Source organism: Vombatus ursinus, unplaced genomic scaffold, assembly GCF_900497805.2.
Source record: "Vombatus ursinus unplaced genomic scaffold, bare-nosed wombat genome assembly UNPS02006779.1, whole genome shotgun sequence".
Lineage (NCBI taxonomy): Eukaryota > Metazoa > Chordata > Mammalia > Diprotodontia > Vombatidae > Vombatus > Vombatus ursinus.
The window spans coordinates 6,672,074-6,687,661 of NW_020946557.1; the positions used below are offsets into that span (position 1 = coordinate 6,672,074).

Here is a 15,588-nt window from a genome sequence, read left to right on the forward strand (position 1 = left end):
ACTGCTAACCAGCACAGGAACTTTGACCTACTCCATTTCTAACCTGGTCCAGTTCACCCTACCTTAGGCAACATGGTGGCCCTCTGCTCTCAAGGGTTAATAATAATGTTGCCAAACATAGTGTAGATATCTGATCAGCTTATCATGACTGCAGCTCAGAACTCCCAAACTCACGTGATCCACCAGTCTCAGCCTCATCAGTAGCAGAGATTACAGGCATGGCTTAAAACACTTTCAAACATAAATTTGTTCTAGTCTCTCCAAGCAGTAAAAGCAGTATAGTGAAAAATTTTTGAGTAAAACCAAAAACAGTATGGCATCATGGATGGTGAATAGGTTTTGCAGCCATAAGGACTTGGGTTCATGCCCTGCCTTTAACACATACTGGTTGGATGACCAAGGACAAGTTACTTAACCACTCAGTGTCCTCAGGGCAATTCCCTAAAGTAAGATATAGAGGCATTGTTGATCTGTGTGGAGGAAGAGAATAGTGTATGTATGCAAGGAGTTCACCTCACAGATGAAATTATAGGTCTGGACAAAAAAAGAAAAAGTCAAGAAAAATAGATTTGCCTTTATTTGTAATAGTAACTTCTATGCAATAAGGCATTCAGTGAAGCCAGAGCCCAACTTCCAAGTTTGTCAGTGCCTAGTATCTGACCCTATGATCCAGCTCCTCTTGTAAATTCATTGAGGGTTTATGGGGGCCTTTACTGAATTTCCTTTGCTTTGTGTCTATACCAATGGAAGACACAGGCTGTCAAGAGTAGGGAAGATACCAGACTACTTAGGAAAAGAAAAAATATAGTTTCAAATACAAAAGGAATTAAAATTTCTTTTTTTCTTTCCTTTCTTCTTTCTTTCTTTCTTTTTTTTCCCACCTTCTTTTCTTCCTTCCTTGGATCTTCCTATCTCATCCAGGCTAGATTTGTAGTTGCCACTTATGGGACCCACTGCTGACCAGCATAGGAGCTTTGACCTACTCCATTTCTGACCTGATCTAGTTGACCCCACCTTAGCCAACATGGTGGCCCTCAGCTCTCAGGGGCTAACTATAATAGCACCAAACAAAGTGTAGACATCCAATCAGCTTATTATGACTGCAGCTCAGAACTCCCAAACTCATGTGATCCACCAGCCTCATCAGCAGCAGAGCTAATAGGCACATGCCACCACTCCTGACTTAAGACATTTCCAAATGTAAATTTGCTTTACTTTATCCAGAGATTGAGTCACTGACTTGGAATATTAGACATTGTTTAATCATATCATAATTTAATTACATGGGTACCAATCAATAAACATTTATTAAGTATCTACTATGTACTAAGCACTGTGTTGGGTATGTTAGGGGATAGAGGACAGAGAACAAAATAAACCCTATTTATAAAGATCTTACCTTTCTGATGGATTTTGGTGAATATGATAAATGTGGGAAGCCCCAAGATGTGGAAGAGGATTTGGAAAGTCATGGAGGTATGTTTAGATTTTGTAGGTAAATCTTCCATAAAGTTTCCCTCTGAGTAGCTTGTCTTTTAACTGACAGTTTATTTATGAAAGTTTTCTTTGCATAAACTAGTACATAAAAGCAGGATGGGCTTTTTCCTGAGTGAGATCAATAGTAATTGTGCACTACTTAGAACAGAGTGACAGAGACTGATTGTCTTTTTCTGCAAGCACCATATATTATTGTTACTCCCAGTAGATTGAATGAAAAGATTGAGAAAAATGCGAGCTCAGAAAGTGTAATGGTGTCTGACTCTCAGACTTTTAGTGTACAGAACTGGAATCTAATACACTGTACCTGTTGGTCATGCATGTCCTTACTCTTGAAAGCAAAAAAGGAAGCCCTCTAAATCTAATGATGAATTTGAAGTTGAAATTTTACCTTAATTAAATAATGCAAGCAACGATTTTCTGTTGAGTGATGTAAAAATCAATGATATAATTGAATGCAAATGCTTATAGGTTGCAATATAAATTAAATCACCCAAAACAGAACATTTAAAGGAAATCTAAATGGTGTATACTTTAGAAAGAACTTAAAGGCATAGCCTTTAACAACAAACATAAAGAAATGTAAATGCCAGTGAGATTTTTTTCATTAAAGCATCAGTATCTTTTAGTATTTTCCAGAATGTTCATCTTTCCAAGAGTGTGGTCACGTCTGTCAGTCTGGCAACAAGCATTTATTAAGTGCCTACTATGTGTCAGGCACTGTGCTAACCGCTGGATGTTTACGCAGACATTGCTGACTCAGTCTACAATGTTAAATTCAGTCATTTGTTTCAGCTGATCTGTCCAGTAAGTCCTGGAAACCTCATCTCTACTTATCTCTGGTATGGAGACAGAGTCCAACAAAAGAGATGAATCAAATTGAATTGTCCTTCCTCTGATCCCCACTGGTCCATTACTTTGTTTTGCTTAGACCATCAAAATGTTGATAACGATTCAGCAACCAGCATAGGAAGGCATAGAAATGCCCTTTGATGATTTTGTGTCACAGAAACAAATTTGGAAAGGACCTCAGAGATCACCTAGTCTAACCTACCCATTTCACATATGAGGGAACTGAAACTAGAGAAGTTTAGTGACTTATCCAACGTAATAGGTAGAAAGTAAAAGAGCTAGGATTTGAACCTAAGTCTTCTGCCTTCCCATCCAGTATTCTCTGTACTGCAATGCAGAAAAAAGCCACATAGGATAGGAAAACATGGGATGATTTATCATCTATATTATTGGAGGCAAAAACCCACATTAATGAGATGAACAGTTACAAAGAAGCATCAGAGTCTCTGGTAAAGCATAATTTTGAGGAGATAGGATGTAAAAAATTTATATTGGCTCTATAATTTACTTGTTCTGTGACCCTGAGTATGGCACTTATCCCCATCTGGGCCTCAGTTTCCCTGTTTGTAAAAATGGAGATAATAATAGCTTCCCTTCTCTATCCCATTTGTAAGAACAAATGAGATAATGGATGTAAAGCACTCCAAAGTTTCAAAAGAAAGATTATGTCATTAAAATGTTTCAAAATTATATTATAATGCTACTGACTATTTTTATAGGTTTATGTGTCTTACTAAATGTTTGAACTTGTACCCTTAAGTAACTATCACAAAAAAACATGACCTTACATATTAAGAAAGTTATGCAGTAGTCACAAACTTCAGAAGAGGCATAGAAATTTTTTTCTGCCTCAGACCAAATCCGGCCTCAGACCAAACACTTGACACTTACTAGCTGTATGACTCTGGGCAAGTCACTTATCCCCAATTGCCTTAAAACAAAAAGTGTGGGATAGTCCACCTGCTTATTTGTTAGCCTGGCCTCTGCTTTAGGTTTTCTTTTGGGCCACAGGTTGTCCTTACCTGGTATTCAAGAACTCTTAAAATGAACTCTTGGAAAACTTCTCCTATTCACCAAATGCCTCATCTACAGAATATGAACAATGAGGGAGGAAAGGAAAGAAACAAACCTTTGCATTACCCTAATTTCCAGACTAGTCTCACAGAGGCAACTATGTGTTCTAGACCCAGCACTGATATCATCACTTAGTTTCCATGGGTATAATTTCTTCCATTGTGAAATGTGGGGGTTTACCTAGATGATCTAATGCAGACCCTGTATTTAAGAATCAGGAGCACCTTATCTATAGTTATATGAAAAAATGCTCTAAATCACTATTGATTAGAGAAATGCAAATTAAAACAACTCTGAGGTACCACCTCACACCTATCAGATTGGCTAATATGACAGAAAAGGAAAATGATAAATGTTGGAGAGAATGTGGGAAAACTGGGACACTAATGCACTATTGGTGGAGTTATGAACTGATCCAACCCTTCTGGAGAGTAATTTGGAACTATGCCCAAAGGGCTATAAAATTGTGTGTACCCTTTGATCCAGGAATACCATTGCTAGGTCTATATCCCAAAAATATGAAAAAAGGAAAAGGACCTATTTGTACAAAAATATTTATAGCAGCTCTTTTTATGATGATTAAGAATTGGAAATTGAAGGGATGCTCATCAATTGGGGAATTGCTAAATAAGCTATGTTATATGATGTGAGGGGATATTATTGTGCAATAAGAAATGACAAGCAGGTAATTTCAGAAAAACCTGGAAAGACTTGTATGAACTGATGCAAAGTAAAATGAGCAGAACCAGGAGAATGTTGTACACAGTAACAGCAATATTGTACAATGAAGAACTCTGAATGACTTAGCTATTCTCAGCAACACAATGATCCAAGACAACCCCAAAGGACTAATAATGAAGCATAGTATCCACCTCCAGAGAAAGAACTGATATTCTCTGAATACATACTGAAGCATACTATTTTTCACTTTCTTTCTTTTTTCATTCAAGTCTTCTTGTACAACATGACTAATACGGAAATGTTTTACATGATTGTACATGTATACCCTATACCTGATGGCTTACCATCTCAGGGAAAGGGGGAGAGGAAAAAGGGAGGGAGGAATAGAATTTGGAACTTTTTAAAAAATGTTAAAAATTATTTTAACATATAATTGAGGGGAAAATAAAGTATTAAACACACACACACTATATATATGTGTGTGTATATGTACGTGTGTGTGTGTGTGTATACATAAAAAAAGAATCAGGAGCACCTGGGCTTAGATCCCAGCTTGGGCACATACTAGCCAGAGAGGTAAGTGACTACATCCCTGAGCCTTAGCTTCCTTATCTATAAAATGAAATCTTTTTCGGCTATAGGTTGGACCAGATGATCTTTGAGCTCTTTCCAATCTTGTGATTCTGTGATATTAATAATTGCTCTCACATATGTAGAGCTTTAAAGGTTATAAAGCATTTCCTCTTCTACAACCCTGTGAAGTACAGAGTGTGGGTATGATTATCTCCATTTTGCAGATCAGGAAACCCGGATTCACAAAGGTTAGGTGACTTGCCCACACTCAGCTTCTAAGTGCTAAATAAACAATCTGAGGCCTGGTCTCTTTTGACTCCAAATTACTTCTTGTATTAATTACCTCATGAAACCATTCTATCTAAAAATGCCTTATATTATTAATTATTATAATAATAATTATTATTATTTTAAATCTCTTGCCTTATTGAGCAGTTGACCTTTCATTCAGTTAGTTACTGGAACATTAGGAACACAGAAGGTGTGGTAGTTTCTTAATATTTGGGGAGACTGTCAGTCAATAAGGATTGATTAAGCACCTACTATGTGCCAGGCACTGTGCTAAGTGCTAGAAATACAAAGAAAGGTGAAAGACTGCCCATGCTTTCAAGGAGTTCACAATTTAATGGGGGAGACAAAATGCAAACAAGTACATACAAGCAAGCTAAGTACAGGATAAAATGGAGGTAATCAACAGAGGGAAGGCATTAGAATTAGGGGGATTGGGAAAGGCTTCCTATAGAAGGTGAGATTTCAGCTGATTAGTGACTCTTTGCAGTACAATTGATATCAGCAGTGGTCACTCCATTCCTGATCTTGCTGATGACTCTGTTAATAGCATACAACTATAATTACAAGACAACTTCCTCTGACTTTGGTCTCCCCTTCTGTAAAACAAGCAGCTGCCCACTTCATAAGGGCAATATGAGGATTAATGAGATATTACTGGTAAAGGGAACTTAGCATTTTGATGCTAGGCATTCTATTTTTTAAAAAGTATTAGTCATTGGGTGTGTAACTAAAATCGAACCTTTTATCAGTGTCAAAAGAAGGTTCAGGTGTCATCATCTGGAGGATGAGAATGTAAAATGATTAAAGGGTTAGAAAATTTTGCTTTGAAGGAAGGCTAAAAGAATAAGAGTTAATCACTCTGACATGAGAGAGACAGAAGCATTTTGTGCTGCAGGGGAGCTGATGCAATCACTTCCATAGTGAAAGATGCTGTGGAGCCTGTCTCTGGAAAGGCAGGATGATGTATAATGGAAGCATCCTATTCTCCATTTTGGAGCATGAACAGATGTTCCATTCTGCTAGCCACACAACAAAGAGGTGGATGGTTGATTGTAACAAAACTGAGATGCATTCAAAAGGAACTAAATGTCCAGAGTCATGTTCTTGGACTGGCTCTTTCCTGCTTTGCTGCTTTCTAGAGAGAAAGAGAATGCTATAAGGGAAGAGACCTAGGAACCTTCTTATCTAAAGTCAACAAACAGGTCTCTGTTTTGTCCTTTCCTGTCTTAGGTGAAAGAAATTAGAAATAGGTATGACCTTGTGAGTTTTGAAAGATTTGGAGAGTGAGCTCTCCTGGAGCTGGATTCCATGCTAGGATTTTCTGGAAGCCAGATGGCGAGGAGCAAAGTCCTGAGCACCTATCCCATCTAAGCCAATCCAGCAGTCATAAAGATGCAAACTCATCTACCCACTGGCCATGCTGAATTTGGATGTGAACTGAGTGGGGTGAGTGCTATGTGGAAAGTTTGTTAAACCTGAACCCATTCTATGTAAGGACCAAAGTGTTAGAGTAGTGTGCATCCAGATGTTGGGAGGAAGTCTTTGCATTTCTGTTCCTGCAATATCTTCACAGTAAATGTTCCTTTGTAAAAGCAAATCAGTGTTAACTGGTTAAATGGAACCAAGGTGCTTATCATGGTGGTTAACAATGTGTGTGTGTGTGTGTGTGTGTGTGTGTGTGAGAGAGAGAGAGAGAGAGACAGAGAGACAGAGAGACAGAGAGAGACAGAGAAAGACAGAGAGAGAAATGAAGAAGAAAGGCAGATACAGAGACACAGAGACAGAGACAAAGGCAGAGAGACAGAGACAGAGAGAACCATACCAGAATCGGGGCTCAAGCTGATAACATTAAAGAAAGACTCAATCCTTCATGGGGTTGAGAACCTCAAGATGGAGGTAGAGATGTAGCTGGCCTGCCTCTGGAATAATGAGGTCAGAGCCACTGCTATATGTGCATTAATAGATGATTTATAGTTTATAGAGTATCAGCATTCTTAACATTATTTAATTTTATTTCATTATTTTATTTTCTCTCTATAGCAACCCTCTGGGACAAGTAGGGCAAATATTATCATACCTGTTTTACAGAGGCAGTATACTTTAGTGGAAAGAGCATTGAATTTGGAGTCAGAGAACCAGAGCTCAAATTATGATTGTGACACTTTGTGGTCTTGGGCTGGGTCCTCAATTCTTCTTCACTTGTAAAATGTGGAGATTAGACTTCATGACCTTCAAAGTCCTTTCCAACTCTAAATCTATGATCTTATGAGAACGTTGAGACTCCTGATCTATCATTAAATTACTTAACAAGTATTTATTACATGCCAAGCACACTGCTCACCACTGGGGATACAAAGACAAAAGTTAAACAGACTATATCCCCAAGGAGCTTACATTCTCTCATGGGGACACAACATGTACATGTATAGGTATATCTTAAGTCTGAAAAATGTTAAGTGATGTGTTCAAGGTTACACAACAAGAACAGTCCAAAGCTAAGCCTCAGACTCAAGTCTTCCAATTCTAAGGTCAGTGTTCTTTCCATGTTGTTTCTAAATAATTGGTTGTTTTATTTTATTTTAATTTTTTGTAAATATGAATTAAGAATGGATACAGCAGGAAAGCTATAGATGAGCTATTAGAAAGAACTTCCCAATGATCAGAATTTTGAAATACAGAGCCATGTAAAAAGCAGAGGTTAAATAATTTCTAATTTAACATTGAGTGAATCCAATTCTTATAAGGCCAAAGCTATGCATTATTTGGAACTCAGGAACCTTTTGAAGTTTCAATAACTCTTTCAGGCTATGGGGTACTAAGAAGTATGCTGGAGTACATATACTTCAGAAAATTGAAGTACACAAATGTGGTCCTATTATAGGTTGCATGAAAAGCAAGATAGAGGAACTTGACATTTTTCCAAACTTCAAGAACTCCTCAAATTCCCCAAAATAAGAATTATGCACAAGCAATAAAGTAATTGGAACTGAGTTGGCAGAATCCTAATAGGGTAAAGATGGGATGAATTAACATCAGAGAGGGCTAATCCCTAAATTCAAATTTAGCTAGCACCCTTTTCCCACAAACTATGCTCTGTCATGATAGCACAAATCAATCCATAAGGTTGTGTTGGCTAGGATCTACTCAGCAATCTCCTTGCTGTTACTATAGTCTATAGGATACACTATAGCATGCACTGCCCCCACCCTTATTCTACCATTCTGTGGTAATAAGCAGTAGACCTCAACTCTGTCCACCCCCTTCTTAAGTGGAGAAAAGGAAGTTTAAGAAAGCGGAAGGAAGGAAGGTATAGGAAAGTGGAAGTGTGCTTTTCCTGGAAGTGGCAGCAAGGTTCAGCACCACTCACCCAGAAAATTAGAGAACAGAGAGACCTGGGGTAGGGCACTAGTGTGTGTGTGTGTGTGTGTGTGTGTGTGTGTGTGTGTGTGTGTGTGTGTGTGTGTGTTTGTCGGGGAGGGGGAGAGGCCTGTACCAGATCTGAAGGAAATGAGATTGACATCTAAATGGAGCCAGTTCTGTCCCCCATACTGCAAAAGCCACTTTGGACAGGGCCTGAGGCCAATGAAAAGTGAATTTTCCAACAAGGGAAATTTTGTGGTCTAGACTTGGGAAATCCACTATCAGAGCAGGAGGAGTCAAAAGGTGAGTGGTAGGGGAATATAAGGAAACAAGACAAATTGCCAAAGATGTCAGGAGGAAGAAAACTCAGTTATAAAACTTAAGTGCAATCAGATAAATCAACAGGGAAGGTATTAAAATAGAAGGAAAGATGCTCAGCAATACATCTAAATAAGTCCAAACATCTCTAAGTAAATATTGCAAGACAAAGGAAATTAAATCAACAACTAATGATGCAGAGAGACAAAGGACACCCAGGATTCCAAAAAAGTCATGGAACAGCAGCAGGATGTTCCTTAATTATTTAAGGGAGAAAAAGAATCATGAAAGCAAAATTTAAGGCCTGTATAGCAGAAATGAAACACCTTGAATCCAGTGTTAAGTCTCTACAAAGATGTGAAAGAGAGAATAGTTAATTGGAAATACAAATATATAGAAATAAAGGACCATCTGGAAGAAAAGAAACAAAAAGCAAACATATTGAAAGAAAACATGATCTTTATATGAGCAAAACACAAGATATCAAAGACAGAAAGCAAAGAAACAATTTAAAGATGATAGGTCTCCCAGAAGAACATGACAGTTCAATTTTAAAAGCCTGAATACCATTATGCAAGAAATAATACAAGAAAACTGCCTAGAACTTCCCAAATACAAGAAACAAAGTGCCCACAGAGAGAATCCACACATCTCCTCCAAATGTAGTCCTGCTGCCCCAACCGGGGATGGAGAAGGAGAGGAAAAGCTTCAGACTAATATACTTAATGAGCATGGATGTAAAAACTATTCTGTGTTCTGACTCTGTACTTTTTCACAGTCTGTCCCCCTAGACCAGGAAGATACTACCTCCTTACTTTTGCTTTTTAGAATCTCTAGTTCTCACCAAGCCTCACCTCCTATAAAAGAATTTTCCTAATTCCCTTCTCCCATAATCACAAGTATTTTCCTCCACACTCTGAATTACATTGCATGCATTTAGCATTCATGTACGTATCTATTAATCAATTAACAACAATTTATTAAGCTCCTTCTATGTACCATTCCCCACACTCACACTTCCATTCAGAGGTATGTAAGCTCGTTGAGGACAGGGATTGTCTTTATAACCCCAGATCCTAATACAGTGCCCTGGTACATAGTAGGTGTCTAATAAAGACTTGTTGAATTAAGTTTGAAGCAGGATACACCAAATTAGCAGCTATTGTTGGATAATTTATATGCATCCTTCATACTGAAATTGAAGTACACTTCTCTTGTACTGAATGGAAAAAATATCTTCTCATCACTTTCTATAAATTATTTCTTCATGAAACGGATTACTAAGTCCATAATCAGCCTTCTCCTCTTTTAGCTTGGTTACCAAAACAAAACGAAACAAAAAAAACCTTTGTGTAGCTAAGTTACTGGGAAAAGCTATTTCATTGGCTCCTCAGAGTGCTGGATAGCATAAAGAATACATAATTGTTCTTAAGAATCTTAAATTTCAAGGAGGTATGAGCTACAAATGGTATGATGTATTATATTGCATACTCATTAACCACATATGTAGATAGATAGATAGATAGATGCATACATGTGAGACATAGGCACATAATATTTTATGCTTAGTTTTTGGTTTACAATTTTAACTTTGGTAAATGGGAGATTGGTAGCAATGTCAAAAGGAGAAAAAAAGGTCACTAAACCATTTGAAAAAAACATAGAACAGAAAGAAGTTTAGACAATCAGGACAGCTTTGAAACTAACATGTTGAATTTATTATATATTTTTAAAAAGCAAATTCTTTTTAACAAGAGATTCATGGTTTCATATATGCAACCGTCTTTCTGTTCTTTTTATATGGAAATGTTCATGATAGCATCTTTCAAGTTTAGAATAACAAAAATAAAAATCACTCTGCTATGTATTATATGATTTAATTCAGTTAAGTAACTTCATCTGCTTGGATCTCTGCACAATGAGAGGGGGGCATGAGATGATCTCTAAAATCCCTTGTAGCTCTAAATTCCATGAACCTGTAAATTGTAATTTAAAATTCCACTGGCACAAAGATCTATAAACCTGTTTGTCCTTTGGTTGCAATTATTTTTAATTTAATGCTATGCCAGCTATCAGTATTACCTGACTCAGTTAAATAAGACAATGAACAAGATTATTTTGAAGTTAATTTTGGTCAATCACTGAATGACCAGCTCTTAAGCTGAAAGTGTCTGTGACTTATGGATATGGCCAATAACAGTGAGTGCTTCTGTGGTAAATCAAACACACTGAATACTACTTGAAAATGGAATAAACCAGAATGATTTCCCGGATGTTATCAATAATGTTATCTACTAAGAGAGCCAACATATCTATTGTATCCAATATACATTGAAAAATAGCTGAGCTATGATCACTATACTCTGGTATTTTGATGGATCTGTGCTCTCACTGATGTGGGTACTCTCCCAAGTGATGGAGATCTCAATCTCACCTTCTCATCCTGAGTAACTCTTACATATGTTCTCCTATAGATCCTCCATAGGTGGTCCACCTGACACATTGGAGCCCTTCCTTTAGTTTTGTTTTTTGTTGTTTTTTTTTTTTAGGCAGTTGTGGTTATGTGACTTGCCCAGGGTCACACAGCTAGTAAGTGTCAAGTGTTTGGTCTGAGGCCAGATTTGAACTCAGGTCCTCCTGACTTCAGGGCTGGTGCTCTATCCACTGCGCCACCTAGCTGCCCCTCTTCCTTTAGTTTTGATATCATACGGATACTAGTGTAGGAGGCAGGATATCCACCAGTTATTCTTCACTCTCACTACCTGACCTGCCCACCTCACTTGTTTCTCTGATGATATCCTTTACATCACTTTTCTGAGGCAATTCTTTATTGTTAATGTGTTATGGCCTACCCACACTGCCCATTGCCCTTTGGGTGACCTGCAAAGAGAATTCTTCATAAACTGTGGTATTCTGTGACTCATGGTCATATAGTAGCAGGAGAAGAATACTGTTGTTAAAAGGATTTGCCTTTGCTTCAGGCATCTCGCTTGGGTTCATTAAAAGTATTGCACAATTTCCTAAACACAATCCAGCCCACTGGATTCCTTTTTTATTGTCCATGCTCGATGTCTGTCCAATGTAGAAATACTGATGGACCATGGGTTGTCCCATAAACTAAAATAGCATAGTCTAGATAAGAATCTTTCTTCATCTTTTTGTTTTGTTTTATATTTTTATTAATTGAACTCTTTTGAGCAGTTAGTGATTTTTGTAGTCTCTGTAATGTTAAAATAAACACGATGTGATCTGCAAGCAAAAGCGTCATCTGTACAAAATACTAGATATCCTCAGTGAAAATACAAACTCCTCTGACAAGCCTACATCTCCCTGCTGGGTGTAAATGAAATGTTTGCTGGCTGAGGAGTTTCTGGGCCCCTTGTGGCAACAATTGATTTACATTAGTCAGACTTGCTTAGAAAATGGTGGTAATCTGTCAACATTTTTTTTATGCATTTCTCTTTTTTTTTTTTCATCAGCACCAGGGTTTAAATAGGTTAGGTTAGAATTACTTCAGTTGCATGCTGTATCTTCTCACTTTTATCCTTTTTTCTAAGTTGGTTTTGATTTTGATCATTTCTCTAACAAACTTATGGGCTGAATGTGCACAGGGAGCTAATTTGTAAATGATTGCCACATCAGTAATCAGCAATTTCTAGTCCATTAGATTATAACAAATTTCCTTTTTTTTGTGATCTTATTCAAGGCTCAATATGCTTCCAACTCTAGAATAAACTGTTCATTCAATATCGAGATAGTGAATAGGGTACTCAGTCTACAATCAGGAAAACCTGGGTTTAAATCCTGCTTTTGATGATAATTATGTGACAATGTGAAAGTTACTCAACCTGAAACTCGTTTTCATTACCTGTAAAATAGGGATAATAATAGCCGTAGAACCTACCTCAGAGGGTTACTGTGAGACTAAGATAATGTAAAGCACTTTGCAAATTTTAAAATGTCATATAAACATCAGCTATTATACACACATATATCTATATCTACAAGTTTTAATAGATTAAAATGACACTGAGACTTTTGGAATACTCCATGTTTGTGTACACATAAATATAAATGTATAAGTATAACCAAAACAATTGACTTAGTTTTTTTAAACTATGGTAGAGATATTAAGGTAAAGGAATACAGTTACATCTATCTTTCCCCACCATATAAAAATATATTTGGTGATATGACCCTAACATCTTACACCAAGATAGTAATGAGACAGGGCTGCAGAGGCGGTATATTTACACAGTGAATTGCTTTATCTGGCTGATAGACAGAACCAAGATATGTAGTATAGCAGCTACTTTTTCAACCATCATTTCTTGACTTGTTTATAAACATTCCACACTTAAAGGGTTATTTCAGATGTTGGAATTAAAGGGAATTCAGCTAAGCAGACCTTTCAGGTTAGCACAGATTTTTCTAAGTGTATGTAATTGCAATAAGCTCATTTTTCATAAGGGAGCTTCTAAGAAGGTGCCATTCTTCATCAATGAAACTTTTCACATGAAGGTTAGATGACTGCTCGTTGGGGATGTTGTAGAGGAGACTCAGGCTTAAAGAGGTACCAGTTGGACTAGATGACCTCTAAAGTCCCATCCAAACAAAGTTTATATGATTTTTTCAAAGCTACTAAATGCAGTCACAGAATTAAAGACTATGAAAATGTGTGTGACAGAACTGAAGAGTATTTACCTGTGCAATTAGGTCAGCAATTTCTGAGTAGCTATGGCATTTCTTCACACAAGAACGAGCCAAAAAGTCTTCCACTAGTCGTATTCCTATACCATAACCCCTATGAATGAGATGAAGGAAAGATGGGTGAATGTTAAAAGCAATATCTCGTCATTTAGAATGTTGTTAATTGTGTTTGAGAAATGTGGTCATCTGGTTGTGCCTGGTGTACACATTGTGTAAATACACATTTTCCTAGATGTGCTGTTGCTCAGTTGTTTCAGTCACATCCAATTCTTCATGGCCCCGTTTGGGGTTTTCTTGGCAAAGATACTAGAATGATTTCTCTTCTCCTGCTCATTTTACAGATGAGGAAATTGAGGCAAACAGGATTAAGTGACTTGCCCAGGGTCACACAGCTAGTAAATGTCTGAGGCTGGATTTGAACTCATGTCTTCCTGATTCCAAGCCCAATGCTCTTTCTAGTGCACCACCTAGCTGCCCCTTTCCTGGAGTGTTTACTCAAAGCACATGATAGATACCTGCATATCAAGAGCATTTTTTTGGCATTCAAGCATGATTACATGGATTCATCAGGAAGCCCTGAAATAGGGTTAATCTCAGTATTATTCACTATCCTATTGACTATTTTATATATCCTTCAGAATTAGAGTAAAATAAGTATATTTCTTTCTGTTAACGAGATATCATATGTAATATTCTTTGCAAATCTTCAAATGTTAGTTATTATTACTACTAATAATATCATTTATAGCTTTAGTTCTAAAAGAAGAATGCAAATTTAATGCAAGATTGTTAATTAAGAAAAGTAAAACAAGCTAGACAAGCGAAATTTATGTGATTTTTGTTGTGTCCATTTTTTTCAACCCTTAGAAGATAATTAGTGTTATGATAAATGAGGAACTAACTTAAGGTCCCTACTTCTCAACACCAAAAGAGGCAGCTCAGCATAACAGAGGGCCAGCCTTGGAGTCAAGAAGGTCTGGGTTCAAATCTTACATCTTATACATTTCTACTATGTGATCATGGGCAAATTGATTTAGCTTTCAGTTTCCCAGTCAACTCCCTATTACTGTGTTGCCAAACTGCATTGGTGGAGAGTTTCCATACTGGGAATTCAATAAATTGATGCAATTATAGTTCTTATCCACTCTTCCCCTGCCAAATCTCATTAGCTGTACTTTTTGTTTCTTCTAGGGATATGCATGCCTAGTTAAGGATACAATCCAAAAAACTGTGAATGAAATCAATCTGGAAAAATAAAAATAGCTTCTTAAATAAGAAAAAAAGACTGAAAATATACACAGAAGTATATTTTTAGGGAGAAACTCAATGATTCAGAAAAATGATATTTCAGTCTCTCTTTTTATCAATTTTTTCCTGAAAAAATTATAACATATTATTACAATAATTAGCTTGTTATCGAGTCTATGAAAATTATAACGGCTCCTAATATCCACTAAATTTTCTTCTTGTCAGCTTTAGGGAATTTATTTTATTTATTTATTTTTGCTTTTTGGTAAGGCAATCAGGGTCAAGTGACTTGCCCAGGGTCACACAGCTAGTTAAGTGTCAAGTGTCTGAGGCCAGATTTAAACTCAGGTCCTCTTGACTCCAAGGCTGGAGCTCTATGCACTGGGCCGCCCAGCTGCCCCAGGGGCATTTATTTTAAATAAAAAGTTCCTCACTTAGTCACAATTGCTCCAAGGCCCAAGCTAAGAAAAATTTGTAATACTTAGCCAGAGTTTGAGCTCTCTACCTAACCCTACATTATATCTACCTTCAGTTAACTCCTAACCTTTTTGTGGTTGAATCAAAATTCAATTGGCTACAAATATTTGGGTAACAAGACAACATTATATGTTATTATGTTTGTGGATATGCACTAGGAAGATAAATTGGGGAAAGAAATGACTTCTGCCAGCAACACAAATGATGGCTTTGGGAATCTTGTTTTTCCTACTTTAAGAAGAAGGTCATAGAAATTAAAGTCTTAGAAAAGAACTAGGAAATATAACTTTTTTAAAAGGCAAGAGAAACCGATAATTAATATACAATGCAAGAGAATCCTCCACTTACATTTTATCTAGATAGTTATTCACATCTTCATCCTTTTCATAGTCTTTGCACAACTGGGCCACCAGAGCTCCATAGGTGAGTACAAAGAGATCTCTGTTCTATGAAGGAAAGAAAGAAAGAAAGAAAGAAAGAAAGAAAGAAAGAAAGAAAGAAAGAAAG

The 15,588-nt window shown here is 37.0% G+C and overlaps 1 protein-coding gene across 2 annotated transcripts in view; it reads right to left on the reverse strand.

Moving 5' to 3' along the window:
- TRAPPC3L (trafficking protein particle complex 3 like) overlaps positions 1-15,588 on the reverse strand; it is a 59,837-nt gene that overhangs the window by 38,291 nt on the left and 5,958 nt on the right. For both annotated transcript variants that reach the window (XM_027848632.1, XM_027848631.1), the window contains 2 exons: positions 15,430-15,527; positions 13,351-13,450 (listed from right to left, as the gene is read on the reverse strand). In XM_027848632.1, coding sequence (XP_027704433.1) covers positions 13,351-13,450; positions 15,430-15,527 — 198 coding nt within the window. The remainder of the gene's footprint in view (positions 1-13,350; positions 13,451-15,429; positions 15,528-15,588) is intronic.